This window comes from Tachypleus tridentatus, chromosome 8, assembly GCF_004210375.1.
Source record: "Tachypleus tridentatus isolate NWPU-2018 chromosome 8, ASM421037v1, whole genome shotgun sequence".
Taxonomy (NCBI): domain Eukaryota; kingdom Metazoa; phylum Arthropoda; class Merostomata; order Xiphosura; family Limulidae; genus Tachypleus; species Tachypleus tridentatus.
Window position 1 is genome coordinate 113,950,501 of NC_134832.1, and position 17,021 is coordinate 113,967,521.

The 17,021-nt window shown below is 33.9% G+C and overlaps 1 protein-coding gene across 2 annotated transcripts in view; it reads left to right on the forward strand.

Annotated features, from left to right (window-relative positions):
* The window catches only part of LOC143224257 (peroxidase-like), a 63,472-nt gene that overhangs the window by 13,727 nt on the left and 32,724 nt on the right, over positions 1-17,021 (forward strand). Inside the window, exon 1 of one of the 2 annotated variants that reach the window (XM_076452669.1) lies at positions 7,285-7,516. The exons of the other annotated variant lie outside the window; for it this stretch is intronic. Coding sequence (XP_076308784.1) covers positions 7,488-7,516 — 29 coding nt within the window. The 5' untranslated portion in view covers positions 7,285-7,487. Of the gene's footprint in view, positions 1-7,284; positions 7,517-17,021 lie in introns of those variants that run through there. 2 annotated transcript variants of the gene reach the window in all.

The window sequence follows — 17,021 nt, forward strand, 5'->3', positions numbered from 1 at the left end:
AAAATGTGTAGCAGTTCTAATTTTTTTTTGTTATTCTATTTGATATTTAATAAAGATTCTAAAAATAATTAGAAGTTTAAAATATTTACATAGTAAGCCCTAACCAGTAATGTTTGTTCATGAAATGTCCTCTGGGTTGGAAGTAAGTATACGAATTAATAACGCTAAAATCGATTCCTAGCAGCCCAGCATAGCCAGGTGAATTAAGGCTTTCGACTCATAATCTGAAGGTCGCGGGTTCGAATTCCCGTCGCATCAAACATGCTCGCCCTTTCAGCCATGGGGGCGTTATAATATGACAGTCAATCCCACTATTCATTGGTAAAATAGTAGCCTAAGAGTTGGCAGTGGGTGGTGATGACTAACTGCCTTCTCTCTAGTCTTACACTGCTGAATTGAGGACGGCTAGCGCAGATAGCTCTCGAGTAGCTTTGCACGAAATTCAAAAAACAAACAAACAGCACGTTTCTAAAACAACTCTTGCAATACTGGTTTTACTAAGCATTTACATTAGATTCCTGCTAAACAACAAACGTAAAAATTGGTTTCTTTCCTACAAGTGGTGATCAAACTCTCATATAACAATGAGTTTGCTAAACGGTCAAGTTACAACCCTTAGTATTCAGGCTTAGATATCTCTAATTTAGAACTGCTGACCAGAGAAAGACAATAACTTATTAACACCTGCCACCTACAGAATCTAGTTCAATAACTACCTCTCTAGTGTAATGTTTTAAACATCTCGATAACCTAGTGTCGTACCCGTATAAACACAAAAATTTAGTTGGTTTCCAATGTGCCAGAAAGTTCAGTCACAGGGTTACTAAGTTCTATGAAAGTTAACATCCACTACCCAAACGAATTCTTCTCTTTCTAACGTGAATGAAACAGTTTCGAACTTCCACCTACTTCTCTCAGACGTATTTCCCAAGATGAAGAATTAACTGGAGCCCGCCCTGTTTTATTAAATACCGCGTAACCTTTTAATTAATACTTGACCTGAAAAGTCTGAAACGATGCTTAGGTCACTTCATAAAATCGAGTAGTTTTTCTTTTAATATTTCAAAAACGTTCATTAGTTTGTTGTCAACCAAAGAGCTACATATTAGGCTATCGTTTCTCTGCTCACCGCGGGTATCAAAACTCTATTTACGGAGTTATAAGCTCTAGACTTAACGCTGAGTCAGTGATGATTTTGGAAATGAATTGTGTATTTTAAAAATACATATCAGATGTAGAATACAGTCACTAGATTCATACAAACAGTTTTATTAGAAACCTCAGCATTAGAGTAGTAAAATAAATCTATAGCACTACAAGTGTTAAAAGTGTCCGATTAAGAGTTAATTGTAGGTGCAGGATTTCTTGAACGTATATAGTGAAGTGAAATATTAATTACACAAAAATGGCTAATCTAAAGAAGTTATATCGCTGATCTTGTCGAAAGTATGAGATATAAGTAAAACATCACCGAACTGTGTCTTTATAATTAGATTTGCGTTCTGAAAACGGCCCCAAATATATTATGATATTGACCTGAAAAACTGGCCTAGATATGTTAGTAGTTTATATGTATATATATATATATATATTTGAATTTCGCTTCCCTACAGTCAGTGTAAGGGAATTCAAAACTACACGTAGCTATGGAAGACCTTTTTTTACCGATTTATTAGATTATGACCCACTACCAGAGTCACGGGTAAATGTAGGTCTTTGATTAACCACTACGATGCGTTTATTTAGTTTTTAGTTGTACGTTATCAAAAAAAATAATAATATTTTTTAAAAAAGTTTGTTTTGAATTTTGCGCAAAGCTACTCGAAGGCTATCTGCGCTAGCCGTCCCTAATTTAGCAGTGTAAAACTAGAGGGAAGGCAGCTAGTCATCACCACCCACCGCCAACTCTTGGGCTACTCTTTTACCAACGAATAGTGGGATTGACCGTAACATTATAACGCCCCCACGGCTGAAATGGCGAGCATGTTTGGTGCGACCGGGATTCGAACCCGCGACCCCCGGATTACGAGTCGAACGCCTTAACACGCTTGGCCACACCGGGCCCTTTTAAAAAAGACTATTGTTTTTGTCGTTGCTAAGCACAAAGTTATACAAGGAACAATCTGTGCTGTCCACCACAGGTATCGAGACCAGATTTTTAGGCACATGAGCCTACGGACGTTTTGCTGAGCCAGTGGGGAACAGTAAACGTTTTCAAAAACTAATTTTGAAAACCAGTATTTTCAAATTAATCTTATTTTCTAAGGCAAGAAATGTTGTTTTCTCCCCGAAAAACTTGATAGTTATGCGTTTGTAAAAACAATTGAAAATCTGGTATTTTCGCCAGGTACTGTGGTAGCAGTAGAGAGATCTTAATGTTGTGTGGTATAAAAACGACACCATTTTAAGTATCGATGAATCTAGTTTATTTACTACATTTATCTCTTTTAAGTTTTGAAGTTTATTACTTAATTTAGATTGTTTCCGAGTTTTTCGAATTGTTCGCAGTTTTGTACATATAATAGTCCTTTATTAACCCAAACTTTTGTAAGATAATGCTAGAGTAATTACAGCGGAGTGTATCAAGAAGGGTCATCAGCTAGAAAATGACAAACTTAGTGTGACATGAAAGAAATAAGAAGACAATGCTGATAAGAATGTTGTCGACAAAAGTCAGTCCATTATAACGTTAAAAGTTATTTGTTATGTTGAATTAAGCACAAAGCTACACAATGGGCTATCTGTGCTCTGCCCAACACGGGTATCGAAACCTGGTTTTTAGCGTTTTAAGTCCGCAGACATACCGCTGAGTCAATGGGAGACAACGTTAAAACAGGGTTTTGATTGCATTATCTTATATCCAATCTGTGCGTCTTCCATGGAAGTTATCCCTTATTTTACCTTTAGATATAAATAAAATCGGTTCATTTGATTCACTTCTACAGACACGCACAGAATTAACCTGGTACAGACTTTCTAAGAACGATATTCTTGCTGGAAGGAAACACATTTTTAGTTACCGTGATGTTGTTTACTACCTGAAACTGTAGGTTACCGGCCATGCCAGTCGTACGCAAAGCATTTGGATATGTGCTTCCTGGTAAGTGCCCTCTACGCCTACATACGCACTGAGATTGCACGTGTTGTAGGACAGTTGGATTATAAAAAAACCTTTTTAAGGGTTTTGTTTGGTATCTGGGTTAAAGGATGCGTTATTCTATAAATTACGATTCTTGTCCACAAGAATATATTTCTTTTTTCTTTCTTTCTTTCAGAAATAATATAGAATAGATATTGGTAACTATATCAATTAAAGGAATTGTCAAAGTACCTGAAACATTATCCAAAATTGATCGATAATAAAGGTTTCACTAAACGCTTTGTTTAGTATTAAGAAGTGTAAATATTATTTTGAAGTATCAAACGAGTTAAATAGTTATTAAACATAATATCCTCTGATAACTTTGGGGTACAGATAAATAAACACTGTCCACCTTCAATCTCTATTTATTGCTGGTCAACTTCTAAATTATTCAGTAAAAAGAAGCGTTCAAAATCCAATCTATTTATAACAATGAAAGAGTTTTCCCTTTTTCAACTTACGATATGCTGAAATTTATAAATAAACTACATTTAAAAACAAGTATTCAACTTACTTGCTAGTTTTGTGTCTATTTCTTGTAACATTGAATTAATTTACTGGCTGATAACGACAGTCGAACTAGTTAAACTATGCCCTGATTGCTCAGTTAATGATAAACACATAATTTTAACTTGCTATTTGGCTCAATAATCCCAAATTGAAGCCTGACGCGCATTTCATTGTGCTCAAACCGTAATTTGCTTTTGGAAAAACTTGCTAATGTTAAACCATGTGACGAACTGTTTGACATCAAATCTCCTACTCGTCAAATAACAGTACAGACACATATTTATGTTACTTATTTATTTTTTAATCCTCATCTACATAATATATCAGTGTTAAAAATATGTGTTAAAATACTGAAATTGCATTCATGTAGTCCAAAGTTTTGATTAACGCCGCTTCACGAACTGCACTTGAAACACAAAACATTTTTTGATACACTAATGTAAAACTTTGGAATTAAAAGAAGGTTGGTTTGTTTCGAATATCACACAAAGCTACACGAGGGCTATCTGCGCGAGCCATTCCTAATTTAGCAGTGTAACATTAGAGAGAAGACAGGTAGTCATCACTACCCACCGCCAACTTTTGGGCTATTCTTTTACCAACACCCCCACGGCTGAAAGGGCAAGCATGTTTGGTAGGATATGGATTCGAACTCACGACCCTCAGATTACCAGTCAAGTGCCTTAACCACCTGGCCATGTTAGGCCAATTATAAAAAGCAAAACTAAAGAAACAACTGATTTCCTGTTTATTTCATTGTACTGAAGAACTCGTACTTTGACCTACTTAGTCAAAATTCAAAGTCATTCCTAACATAGAAAAACCTTTGAATGGGCGTAATAAGTTTTGTTCAACATTTCAAGTACACACAAAAAAAAAAAAAACACAATGAGAGAATGAACGGAATATAACTAAATAATGGATCTATTAAACATTTTTTCGCAATTGTAAACTAACATTGTATACAATGTTATGAATATATCACTTCTAGATTTCTACAGACTAAACTGGAACTTCTAAATTTGTCCTCTATTACATTTAAAAGAAGTATTTGCCAATATAAACACTTCCAAAACTTACTAATACAGCATGCATAGCTTTGAAACACTGTAATGATGCTTTCACTAGTGCCATTTCACGTTCCCGTAGCTCGTTGTGGTAAGAATATTCCGAAAACGTCACTGCAATTGAGGCTTCATGTTTGTTATTGTGGCATGCTCTAACTCTAAAAACCGTATTACTGCAACTTGTATATAAATGAAATAATCTCCTTAATTTAGCTTTCATATATCCTTATCTGTTTAGTTATTGATGTTTCTTATAGTCGAAAACGTTACGTTACAGATGGCAGTTTGTAGACATCATCTTGTGAAAAACATACCCGTTTACTAGTAATTAATTGATAGGTGTTTCAAAACTATTACTTCCTTAAACCTACTCATTTTTATATTATTTTATTTTTGTCCTGAATGTATTAGTATAAACTGTGTTAATATTCTAGTAAACATTTTGGACATGCATTAAAACAGTAAAAAAAAAATCATATTAATGCTTCAGAGAATTTAACCAAAAGGAGAACGACACCTATCGGTCAGAACGTGACGAGAAAACTAAACTACGCTGTAGCAACTGCCATTGAAAATTCTAAGAGGATTTGAGGCAGTTAAGTGACCCGGTCTAATTTTTCCTCTTCTCTTTTTGCTCTTTTTATACCCATTAATCCAAAACTATGATTCTAAAAACGTGACAACAATTCGTTAGCTAATACCAAACCTGTTTAACTGGTTCGTCCTATAATCTTCAATGGCAGCTACTGCTAAGGAATATGGCACATGTTTAAAATATGTCAGCATCGATTTTTTTTTCAGAATCACAGTGTTATATCTATCTAACACATTAAAAACTGGGCCATTATACTGTTTTTCTTTCCTTTAACTATTAACTTGTACTCTCATACGACATATTACCGAAACAACTCACACCCTCTATCGCAAGATGCCAAAAGTTTGACAAAACTGCTTGTTAAATAAACTTATGTAGATTTGAAATGAAACCTTACTTAATATTAATTGTTATGGGACAACGTACAAGGACAACTTATTCACTGAGACGTGTTTGACAGTCAAGGTACTGCATTCGTACGTTATTCAGTCAGATATTCTATAACTCTTAAATGTATCTTCTTGATGAAAGTAGAAGTGAATTTCGATACTTTTGCATGAAAAAAAAACATACAGTGTCGATCATAAGTTCAGAAGAAACTAGTATGTGAAAATGCAGCCTGTATTTACTGAGAACATTACATTGCTATGGGCATCGGAGCTATTTTATGACTCTGTGAGAACTTGTTTGAGGATTTGATCCGATCAAACACAAAATTTCATAATACGTTTCAACTTTGGGAGCATTATTTTTACCACGGGAATTGTTAACTATCTGGATTCACATTAAATCCCAGTCATGCATAAGGGCTGATTAGGATTTTTTGTATTGCTAAAAGCTCTCTCATTTTATGACAAACTTACGTTGTGATGTCTGAGTTAGGTTTAGGAAACTGTTACGCATACTTTTATTTCATTTCGAATCAACTCATTTACCATACTATTAGACTTTCTAAACACTGTCAGCTATTTTGTTACCAATAAAGCTTGTGAACAAATACTATTTGCTGCATAGTGACTCACTTATTAGCAGCAACTTTTTAAAAATATTTTCAGTGAATAAAAACAAAAATAACTTTTCAGAAATTCGGAAAGTAATATATGCATATATATACACACACACACACACACATATATATATATATATATATATACCAATGAATGTCGAATAATGGAAACGTTTTAATAACTTGGCGGGTAAAGTCAACATATAAATATATAACTACACAGAGATTGTTGATACTGGTTGGAAATCACTTTTCTTTAATTCTTCAATAATTAACTTATTTTTTTCATGAACCAACACTTATTCTAGGTTCTGTCGGACTACTCATGTTAAGTTTTAGGTGTACGAAGAAAAATCTTATTTTTGTATTTAAAACCACTACCCCAAAAACCCGCTTAAAGTTTTTATTCAATTTGTGGACTTAGAATAAGATATGATAATTTTTTAGACCGCTTAATAACAATGCACAGTACACATATATTGTTGTATTTATAAAGAAATTCAGATAAAAGACAATGAAATAAAGCAATACACTTTTTTTGCTCCCAATTAAGTTTAGCTAACGTACTAATACTAATATTAATACTCGTCAATATCAGTTATTGTTTCTTTTTGTTCAAGTTACTGGTTAACGTAACTGACGGCGATACGTTCTTGTATCCGCAACGTCCTTCCTCTGTCCTTGTCTTATTTCTCCACAGAAAAACAACGGAAAGATGAGCGACGAAAGCTAATTATATGGTTTCATGACCTAGTATTGAAATACTATATTATTACCGCTCGCAACGGTTTCTGTTTACAGAATTTGAAACCATTAGCGTTCCCACTCTTTTCCTATCTCTCAAAAACGTTCAGTAAACTGAACGGTAAAGCAACCTAAATAGAAATGGGTTTGAGCAAGCGACGAACGAATGAAAAGTTGGGTCATTCTTGAGCTAGTTGTGCGTGCGTTTTAACAGGTTGTGATAAATTCCCTCCTCCTGATTCGTAAGATGAGAGGGAGAGAGGGTGTACTCATTGAGTTAAGAGAGCACCAAAGTAGAACTTTAGATCTGAGAGAAGCACAACAAACAGTCAGTCCATCGGAGCGTGTGAACAGTTGCACTTGGTTAGGTTAAGACCTTGAGGGAAGACAGTTGAATTTTTAAAAAGAACAAGACTTTTGGAGATGATGTTTGTAAGAGGCAATTTGTTACTGTAAGTTGCTTTTTGTTCAGCATAACCTGATGTTATTCGTTTCATTATATTATGAACTTAAAAACATACACTGATATTTATTGCTTAAAAATATTTTATAAATAACAGTACCTTACGTAATGTTATCGAAATTTGAATGTGGTAACTCTCAGCCTTATGTTATGTGTTCACCTCCAATAAAATAATCTACTTGTATATAAACGCATTGTAAAAGAAAAATTGTTTATTGCAATGTGCACTACATAAACTTATATATTACACACATATTTATTTATTTATCAGTAATGTCTCGTAAAAATTTCAAATGCAACGAAATTGTTAACAAAACATAGCAGCTTTAAAGTTAACCTAACCAAAATTCTTGTAAATTAAAAAGAATCTGTGCCTCTAAAAATTAACCTTTTTTTTAATAGCGAAATTTATAAAAGTAAATTGTTTGCAAATAGTCATTTGCTGGTGTGAAATTTCATTACCCGGAAACTCATTCTTTGAAATTCATTTATCTCTAGCAGTAGTTTAGAAGTTTGCGCATGCGTTATTCGTTTCCAATTGAATTTTCTGAGTATTTGTGTCATTATCACATAACACGGAGTTCCAATTACCCTTGGTCTCAGATTTTATTTGTTCCGTCAGAAAATTAATATATCTATGTGTTAAAACATTTAATATAATAGTATAGCTTTTACTTAGATTACGTGTTTCTGAAATAGTGTTACACAATTTTACGAGCTTTAATGAACACATTACTGTGTAGGCTCAAACATATATTTTATAAATACAGGGTTTTAACATGCATGGGTATAGAATTTCACTTCTGTGGACAGAAGAACTTATTTGTTTAACTATGTGAGTTTAAATGTTAACTGTGGGATCTTATGTGTTTGGCCTAGAATTTTGGTATTATACAAACAAAATTTTAATAGGATTTCTATTATACAATTAAAATGTTTAATGGGATAACCGTGGATTTTACACTTATAGTTACGTTATTATACTTGTATTGTCACAATAGTTTATACATAATTTGGCTTGTATGGATATTATTGTCTGTGTAAACCGGGATTTCAGTTGTATAGATACTTTTAGACGTATAAATTACAATTGAATGCTGCTGGTGAATAAACCATAATTTCACTTTTATGGATACTGTTAATTGTATAGACCATAATTTCAGTTGTATGGATACCGTAGCATGTACAAACCATGATGTACCTTGTATGCATACTATTGCTTGTATAAGTAAGAATTAGACTTGTATGGGTACCGTTATTTGTTAAACCAAGCATTCATTTGTATATATATACTTTACACATATAATACAAGATTCCACTGTCACATGTATAAAACGAGCACTCGTATGGCCACAGAATTCTACCTGAACAACCACAATATTTTACTTTAATGAGAAATTATACAAGAAAAAACACATATTAATGTTTATCGAGAAACATACCTGTCGATAAAACGTTTAAATACAAAAATTCAACTAAAAATATAAAATAGTGAGTCTTTAACGTTTTTTATATTTTCTACTGTCTTGTTTTGTTATTTCAGAAATATCCACAGAGAGATAGAATTATGTTTACGATCTTAAAATGCTAAAGTCCGGGAATCCAATCACCCTGATGGTCAAGACGCATATAGGTCATTGTTTTAAACCGACAAACTAACAGTACTTCAGAAAACAAAAAACAGTTTACCAAGCTGGTTTTATATTTCCTTTTTTTTAGTTTTGAAAATATTATGAATGAAAAGGAGTAGTTACAAATCGATAACTAGAAATATTAGTCACCACAAAAACAATAACCAGCGACTAAGTTTCTGTTTGCTGCTGCTGTATTGAACGTACTTTTCAGATCGTTAGGCTATATGTATTAAATATTATCTTCAGATTATCCACCTTGTTTTAGTAAGATTAAAATATTGTTCTTCATTTTCGATATGTTCTTGACATTGTCTTATTTCTTTTATAAAATAAACAAATTACGTTCGTTACGGTGTCTTCATTCCTGACCGAAATTGGTTTAGTTCTATTCTTGCTTTAATGAGAAGTTATAATATTTACGGCTAAAGAGCATTAAACTCTATAACACTTGACCTATATTTTAAGTGTCTGAATGTTTCTGTGCAAAATTGCTGAAGGGCGACTTTAAACCTTTGGCGTTACAAATTTTGCATTTGTTAATATACGTGTTTGTTTTGATTAAAAGCAAAACTGCATATTTGTATTACTGGGCTATCTATCTGCGCCGTGTCCATGGCAGGGATCAAGCCAAAATTTTTAGTGTTATAAGTCTTCAGTCTTAAAGCTGAACCACAGGATGGTCGCGATGAGTCAGTTTTCAAACATTTTGTCCAATTCGGTTGCAGTAGGCGTTTCAAAATCAAACGTCATGGTAATTAGTAATTACGTTACGTTATAACAAAGATGTCTCAACTTTTAAATGCAGTGTTTTAGATCGGTTTTTGTTAACAAAAAGTTTTCAGAAATAAATTAAGGTGAAATGTATTGATAAAACAAAATGGGTACCTGAGGGTAAAATAATCACACAACGATGAGACAAAACAAGCGAAAAGAATTCACGTATAATCATTAATATCAATGTAGTTCATTTATTTGTATCATGTTTAGTTTTTGTCGAACAATTTTCAGAAGGTTAACTGTGACGTCTCTGCTAACCAATAATAACCCATATTTACGTCATTAGGTTATTTCTTCTTCTCACCTTATTTGTGGATTGTTCTCATGGTGGAATGCGGCTACAACTGAACATGCTGTTCGGTTTAGTAACCTGTTAAGTGGTATTGTCTTGTCTATCTATATTCTTAGGTCATAAATGGGAACTGATGCACTTCAATCGCTCTGCATGTATGCTTTAGTTGGCAAGGCTTTCGAGTCGTTAATTGTATGTTTATCTTACATAGTTAGCATGAAAACTCTCTTCTCAATCCACATAGGTATCAATTATTTGTCATTATTTTCGTATTTCCTCAGAAAGGAATAATCATAATGGGCAGGTTATTTTTTGTTTACTCAGTTATCTGTTAAAAAAAACAACTTGCCCCACCTTTTATAGACTTGCAGGTCTATTTTGGGATATTACTGGATAACAACATAGATTCAGAGCTAAGGAATTCTTAAAATAAAGAGAATGGTACAGTAACACAGTTTTGTGTAACTTTAACGCAGTACATTCCATTCTTTGTGCACACCCCCTTCAATGTAATACACATGACCTCAATTTTATCTACTAATCAACTATTGTTTAAGTGTAGAATATATATTTAAAGATGAAAAATGCGTGAATCAAGAGTAACTAGCTCGGCAAAAATAATTCTGAAATTATAATGGATTTACTTCATTTTGTTTCTTTGTTTTTGAATTTCGCGCAAAGATTTTTTTTTTTTAATTTCGCGCAAAGCTACACAAGGGCTATCTGCGCTAGCCATCCCTAATTAAGCTGTGTAAAACTAGAGGGAAGGCAGCTAGTCATCACCACCCACCGCTAACTCTTGAACTACTCTTTTACCAACGAATAGTGGGATTAACCGTAACATTATAACGCTCCCACAGCTGAAGAGGAGAGCATGTGTGGTGTAATGGGAATTCGAACCTGCGACCCTCAGATTATGGCTTACTTCATATCTAGTTTTTTTGTCTGTTGATATCTGAAATTCAAGTTCTCTCTTTTCCTGTATTGTTTTATTTATTTCTGTACATATTTAGCTATTGCTCTATATTATTATTTATTTATATTTCTCAATCTTTTGCGTTCTTATTCTTGTTATTTCTTCTTATTTATTGATCTATTTATTTATATATATATATATATATTGAATTATCCATATTTTCCCCACTTTCTTACTTATCTTTGTTTTTCTCTATAACTATCTGTCTCTCTTTGATTTGAAATATGTTGGAATTACTTTTCTTTACCTTTTTATAAATACTTTATTTATTTAACTGTTGATATATTTTTATATGTGCATGTATCTCTTTTTAGATGCTCCCCTGTAGCCCAGCTTCATGCCTAAGGGCTTGTTTTGGTGTTTCCGCAATGAACTATACGAGCACTGTCCGCTAAACATCTTATTTTAGCATTGTAAGTCTGGAAATTTACTGCTAACCCATCGGGAAACCTGAAGGCTTATAACGCTAAAAATTGGATTTCGATATTTCCAGTAGTCATTGTGTAGCTTAGTAAAATACAAACTAAAACTGCTTAATGAAAAACAACTGTAAAGCTCATTTTTATTCTGCGAAATACGAAGAATGATACAAGAAAGTAAGTACTTTCACACACACACACACACTTTAGTAGCAACAGCGGCACGTCTGCAGACTTACACCGCTCGAAACGGGTTTCAATACCTGTGGTGGACAGACCACAGATAGGATCTTGTGTATCTCGAAACGGGTTTCAATACTTGTGGTGGGCAGACCACAGATAGGATCTTGTGTATCTCGAAACGGGTTTCAATACCTGTGGTGGACAGACCACAGATAGGATCTTGTGTATCTCGAAACGGGTTTCAATACCTGTGGTGGACAGACCACAGATAGGATCTTGTGTATCTCGAAACGGGTTTCAATACCTGTGGTGGGCAGACCACAGATAGGATCTTGTGTATTGTTTCTTAACGACAAACAAATGAAACTTTTAATACTTCGAATATTATATTCTCAGATCGGTAATGACAGCTTAGAAACCTGGAAACAGTTTATTTTAACATATGAAAATATGATATTATTCATTTGCACTGAGACCCGGCATGGCCAGGTGAGGTAAGGAGTTCGACTTGTAATACGAGGGTCGCGGGTTCGAATCCCGGTCGCACCAAACATGCTCGCCCTTTCAGCCTTGGGGGCGTCATAATGTGACGGTCAATCCTACTATTCGTTGGTAAAAGTGTAGCCTAAGAGTTGGCGGTGGGTGGTGATGACTAGCTGCCTTCCCTCTAGTCGTACACTGCTAAAGTAGGAACGGCTAGCGCAGATAGTCCTTGAGTAGCTTTGCGTGAAAATTTAAAACAAAAACAAACAGATCATTTGTGCTGACATTAGGCGGTTCATAAATGTTTTATTGGAATAAGTAACTAAATGAAATGACATATTTTTATTTTTACCTACATGCTGTACACGTAACTTTACATGGATAATTACCTGTGACAGTGTATGTAGAATTTATTACGCTCACGAATTATGTTATAAATACTAATTATACTTACAAACTCTTTTCAGCCATTTCATTAGTTTGTGTCTAATAATTCTATCGACAGTTTTATTTGTTACAAATTTTTCTGTCGTTTTGCAACTTTTCTTCAAGGTGATTTTCACCTTTTTCAATATTTGTACATTTTGAATTTGAGGACTGAAAAGCAGGATGTGTTACAATATAAAAGTATCTGCTAATTACCAGAATTTTGTGGTGCATCTTATTACATTGATTTAGTTCCGTAGTGGGCACTTAATTGTGATTTTTAGGAGTTATGGAGTATTGGTAACTTTGTACGCACTTTTGTTTTCACTTCCAAGAGGACGATGGGTAAGAGAATGAGAATTGCGATCAGTACCGTTTGGAGGACAAGCTTTTTTTTATTATTATTTTTCTCTCTGTGGTTTGGTTTGTTTTGGATTTCTTGCAAAGCTACTCGAGGACTATCTGCGCTAGCCGTCTCTAATTTAGCCGTGTAAGACCATAAGAAAGGCAGCTAGTCATCACCACCCTCCGCTAACTCTTGGGATACTCTTTTACCAACGAATAGTGGGATTGACCGTCATATTATAACGCCCCCACGGCTAAAAGGGCGAGTATGTTTGATGTGACGGGGATTCGAACCTGTGACCCTTGGATTACGAGTCGAATGAAGAAATCCTTCTCAAAGATGATTTCGTAATAATGTAATACCTTGCAAAATACTTTTTGAGAAACAACAATTGTTTTTCGAGTTTATTGGCCTGGCATGGCCTAGCGCGTTAAGGCGTGCGCTTCGTAATCTGAGGGTCGCGGGTTCGCGCCCGAGTCGCGCCAAACATGCTCGCCCTTCCAGCCGTGGGGGCGTTATAATGTGACGGTCAATCCCACTATTCGTTGGTAAAAGAGTAGCCCAAGAGTTGGCGGTGGGTGGTGATGACTAGCTGCCTTCAATCTAGTCTTACACTGCTAAATTAGGGACGGCTAGCACAGATAGCCCTCGAGTAGCTTTGTGCGAAATTCAAAAACAAACAAACAAACAAACAATTCGAGTTTATTATTTTCATGTAAAGAATATAAAAGAACGAACTCGAAGCAATTTTTTATTCGTTCAGTTTCGCATAAAGGGTTGTTTACATACGCAGTCCCTAATTTGGAAGTGATAGATCAGAAGGAAGATCATCTCTTGCGTTACTCTTTACCAACGAATAGTGGGATTTAATATCACGTTATAACGCCCTCTAAATAAAAAGGGGAGCCTATTCGGTGGTAGGATTCGAACTCACAACCAAAAATTGATATTCGAGAGCTTTTAACCTCCAAGTCTCAAAAAATAGCTTAGAGGTGATGATAAGTTATGCGTTATTAATACTATACATCTAATATTTCAGTGATAATCTAATTAACTTATCGACATTGTATATAATAGGTAAACAGAATATGACGTATTTATTTACAACTTTGAAAAGCTCATGCTGAGTCTTACATATTAAAAAATCCTTTGAGAGATATTTCCTATATTTTTCATTGTACGTCACTAATACATTTACAAGTTTTCACATGAAGTTTACACATTATCTTGGTAGCTTAATGTATTTATTTCTAATTTTAACCAAATTTGTTTTTTACTCACATGGTATTTTATGCATGCAATGAGCTAAACGACCAGACAAAGACCTGTGAGGCTCAAGGTTCAAGTGTGATAATCAGTACACTGACTTAACAAGTAACTACGGTATTTCCAATACAGGTTCTACAACAACTTCTGGGAATTTTATACATAGTATTTAAATGAATGCAGATAAAAAACAACAAATAATACAAGTCAGCAAATGAAATTTTATTCACAATTTGCTCATGACTTTAGTTATTGGTCGAAGTCTTCCTCATACTAATTGATGGGACAAAGACAGAGGGTTTCAAAACATTCACACAGTTCAGGAATAGAAGAAAAAATAATAATTTATTGTTTTTCAAGTCATACCAAGAGTACTATTTAGGTATTTCACGACCTTTCTGTTACTTACGTCACCGACTAACCCAAGTAACACACACAAAGGAAAGAATTGGCAACTCATACCAATTTGTATAAGTGTCTGTGTCATCCCCTTGAGACAGGCTTGTGTTGTCCCAGATAGCACACACAGACACAGGGTCAAATTTGTACAAGCTTGTGTGAGATAGCCATTGTCGTATATAAATAACCTATATGTGTAAAAAACAATAAATGCACGTCTATGATATTTTTCATCCGAATTATAGAGATATCATTAACAATGTTCAGAACAACTTTAGAGCAATTGTCTGAATATAACTACGGACATATTTTAAATTAATTGTAGAAGGATAAATTAACAGTGTCAAAGAAATAGACTCCGCTAATTTAAACTGTCTCATAGGTAAGGGAACTATTTGCTAGAACCCGTCGCCCAAGGTGATTACTATTAATTTAATAGTTGGGATGATTACTATTCTTATGGTAAAACTCCAGTTCACACTGCAGAGCACATTTGTCAGCAATCCATCTCTAACTTGAACTCCTCGGATCCTCAGTCAAATACGTTAACCACTAGGAAACACCAGGACCTTCTAATAAAGAGTAAAAAAAAAAAGTAGTTATTTTGATAGGGATCGTAATTATTCTTCAGTATGATTTAAACTTCGTTAATCTAGATCACAAGCTTGATTAAAGAAAATAGAGTCGTTTTGTGATAAATTTCAGTAACTGATACACCAGCCGAAGACACACAGGATGTTTTGTGTATCTAAATGTTAAGGGTGATTGCCTTCCCACAATTTGCTACAGACAGAGAAAGAGAGTTGAAGTTGATACATTATGGGGTCAAGCAGTCGACTTCTAATTCTAACTGTTTCTCCATTCTGATGATTTTGACATCTGCGCTTGAGTCCTGTCTGATAGATGGGTTATCCCCAACGCGTTTTGGAGCTATGTGCACAAACATAATAAAAACATTGTGTTTTTTAATCTCGTTATGAATGAATATTTTTTATTTCTTTAATTTAATTACTGTTATATAGTACTGATTTGATTGCCTATTTGCAATTAATCAATTTTACAGTATTAGAATCATTGATTCATTTCTGTATATGATATGTATAGAATATATATATATTGTTACTTTGATAATTTGCGTGGAGTAGAAAGATACACTAATTCTGAGTTAAAACTCACCAAAACATAAGGTGAACTAGAAATCAAGTTCAATGAAAATTCAGTTTTAAATTAACTGAATAAAGTGAAGCAATATGAGTTTTGCCAAGCTGCATCATGTTGCTGTATTTATAATGAACTATTACCTACTGTTACAGAAAATACAAAATCATATCTTTTCTTAATAATATTTTTGTGAGTGAATATTTAACAAAGATTACATGAGTTATAATGATGTAGCTTTCAAATGTCTTATATTGTATTTAATTATATTACTTCGTGTACCAGATTCTAGTCATCGTAACTGATATCTCATTCTAATATCTTGTGGCAACTAATAAGAGGTGAAGCATACCTCCTCAAACATTTTCAGTAAATGAATGATTTCTTATATTGATATCGATATTTCAAACATATTAAACTGAGAATTCTAAGTACTCAAGATACTTTTGTCCATTCATCAAGATGAGATCTTGCAGCTTCAAGCATAGAGAACATGTGTCTCTTGACTATCTTATAACTGTATAGTTTCTAAGTGCTTGTGACAAAAGGAGGAGAGAGGAATTGAAGCTTTAAATTTAGCTTAAAAAGAAATTTGAGGCTGGCTGTACAATTATTGGAATCATTGGAAAACTAAAATTAGAAACAACCAACAAAAACCATTTTAATAAACTTTTGCAACTGACTAAGCAGACAAGCCTTTCAAAGTCATTGAAATCAAGAACTGGTACAATTTTAGGGAATTATGTGATGTGTTTTTCAGGATATAAGCAATTAAAGAGTGAGTTTTGCTAAATAAATTACGTTTACACGGTTAACAAGGTACGATTCTTTTTATTGATTTGGAGGTTATTTCAGAGTTTATTTTGTTCAAACTATAGGTTTTGTCTGCTATGCCAATCGTCACCAAAGTTTTAACAGCTATGAATCTTGCAAGACCAATGGCTTAAACTACTGCGTAAATAAACTGAGGCACTTAAGGAAACCTTCTCTTTTAGTTAGATTGGAGTTGAAACAAAATCATTATTACACACATTATCAAGTACAAGTCATCTCTGGCACTCTGGCATCAATTTCGTTATTTAGAGTAAATACAATCCATAATTAATATTTTGTGTAAATTTATTTCATGTTCAAA